The sequence below is a fragment of the Penaeus monodon genome, chromosome 28 (genome assembly GCF_015228065.2).
Source record: "Penaeus monodon isolate SGIC_2016 chromosome 28, NSTDA_Pmon_1, whole genome shotgun sequence".
NCBI lineage: Eukaryota > Metazoa > Arthropoda > Malacostraca > Decapoda > Penaeidae > Penaeus > Penaeus monodon.
The window spans coordinates 14,164,438-14,165,614 of record NC_051413.1 but is presented as its reverse complement, the minus strand read 5'-3'; the positions used below and the strand labels follow the sequence as shown (position 1 = coordinate 14,165,614).

At 46.6% G+C, this 1,177-nt stretch overlaps 1 protein-coding gene across 1 annotated transcript in view; it reads left to right on the top strand.

Annotated features, from left to right (window-relative positions):
• Window positions 1-621, top strand: part of LOC119591055 (keratin, type I cytoskeletal 9-like) — a 1,233-nt gene extending 612 nt beyond the window's left edge. Inside the window, exon 3 of the mRNA XM_037939781.1 lies at window positions 3-621. Within this exon, the coding sequence (XP_037795709.1) occupies window positions 3-526 (524 nt within the window). The 3' untranslated portion in view covers window positions 527-621. The remainder of the gene's footprint in view (window positions 1-2) is intronic.
• Window positions 622-1,177: the final 556 nt, after the last annotated feature.

The following is a 1,177-nucleotide window of genomic DNA, read 5'->3' as shown; positions in this document are numbered from 1 at the left end:
CTATGGTTCCAGTGGTGGGGGAAATGGAAGCAACAGAGCCGGAAGTTACAGTGGCTCTAACGGAGGTTCTGGCGACGGTAACCAAAATGGAGTAGCCAAAGCAACAGTTAGCTTCCACCTCGGCGCTCCACAAGGCAGTGGTAACGGAGGTAGCTATGATGGTTCCAACGGTGGGAATAATGGAGGTAATGGTGGCGGTCATGGAGGAAATAATGGCGGCAACGGTGGAGGTTATGGCGGTTCCAACGGAGGCTCCAGCGGAGAAAATAACGGAGGCAACGGCGGAGGTTATGGCGGTTCCAACGGAGGAAATGGTGGCGGCAACGGCGGAGGTTATGGCGGTTCCAACGGAGGAAATAGCGGAGGCAACGGTGGAGGTTATGGCGGTTCCAACGGAGGAAATGGTGGCGGCAACGGCGGAGGTTATGGCGGTTCCAGCGGAGGCTTCAACGGGGGAAATAACGGAGGCAACGGCGGAGGACATGGGGGTTCCAGCGGAGGCAGTGGAGGCGGCTACGGAAAATGAACATGTTGGTGTAATGCTTTTTTCAGTTTGTCAGATATATATTTTTTTTGAGTCGATGCTACACACAGCCCGTTCGTAATAAATTATTCAATGCGTTTGAAAGTGTCATTCACCTCGACTCACTGTGAGTGCATATACTCTTTCTCTTTCTGTATTATTGATTCCGTTCATAGTAAGTCTTTTCACGAGACCTCAGCGCAAGCAGCTGAATCACATCGCACACAAAAAGGCCATGCAACCGCAACGGAAAACAACCACGGTTTGAGAATTATGCTTCACTTCAGTGCTGATCACTAACGTTGCGGAGAAACGGTCTGGCTATTTATTCTCACAAATCGAAAGAAATTTGATAGTCGCAGGAATGTTCAAAACATATTAGGTCTGATAATACATAACAAAATTTAGATGTGAGAGTCATAAAAATAAACGGGTAAACAAATAATACGAATAATAACACAAAAATAAGAGAGAAGTGATAAATGTCTATCATTAAAAAGAGAGAGATAATAAAGAAATAGAGTGAGAGACAATGAACATGAATAAGTCGAGCACCAATAACCAGTCTTGTACTAAGCAGACCAGAGCTGCATCACACCCTTGTCGAAAAGGAACGCCACGCCTTTTTCACTGCCGGATTTACTTGGAGCTGAC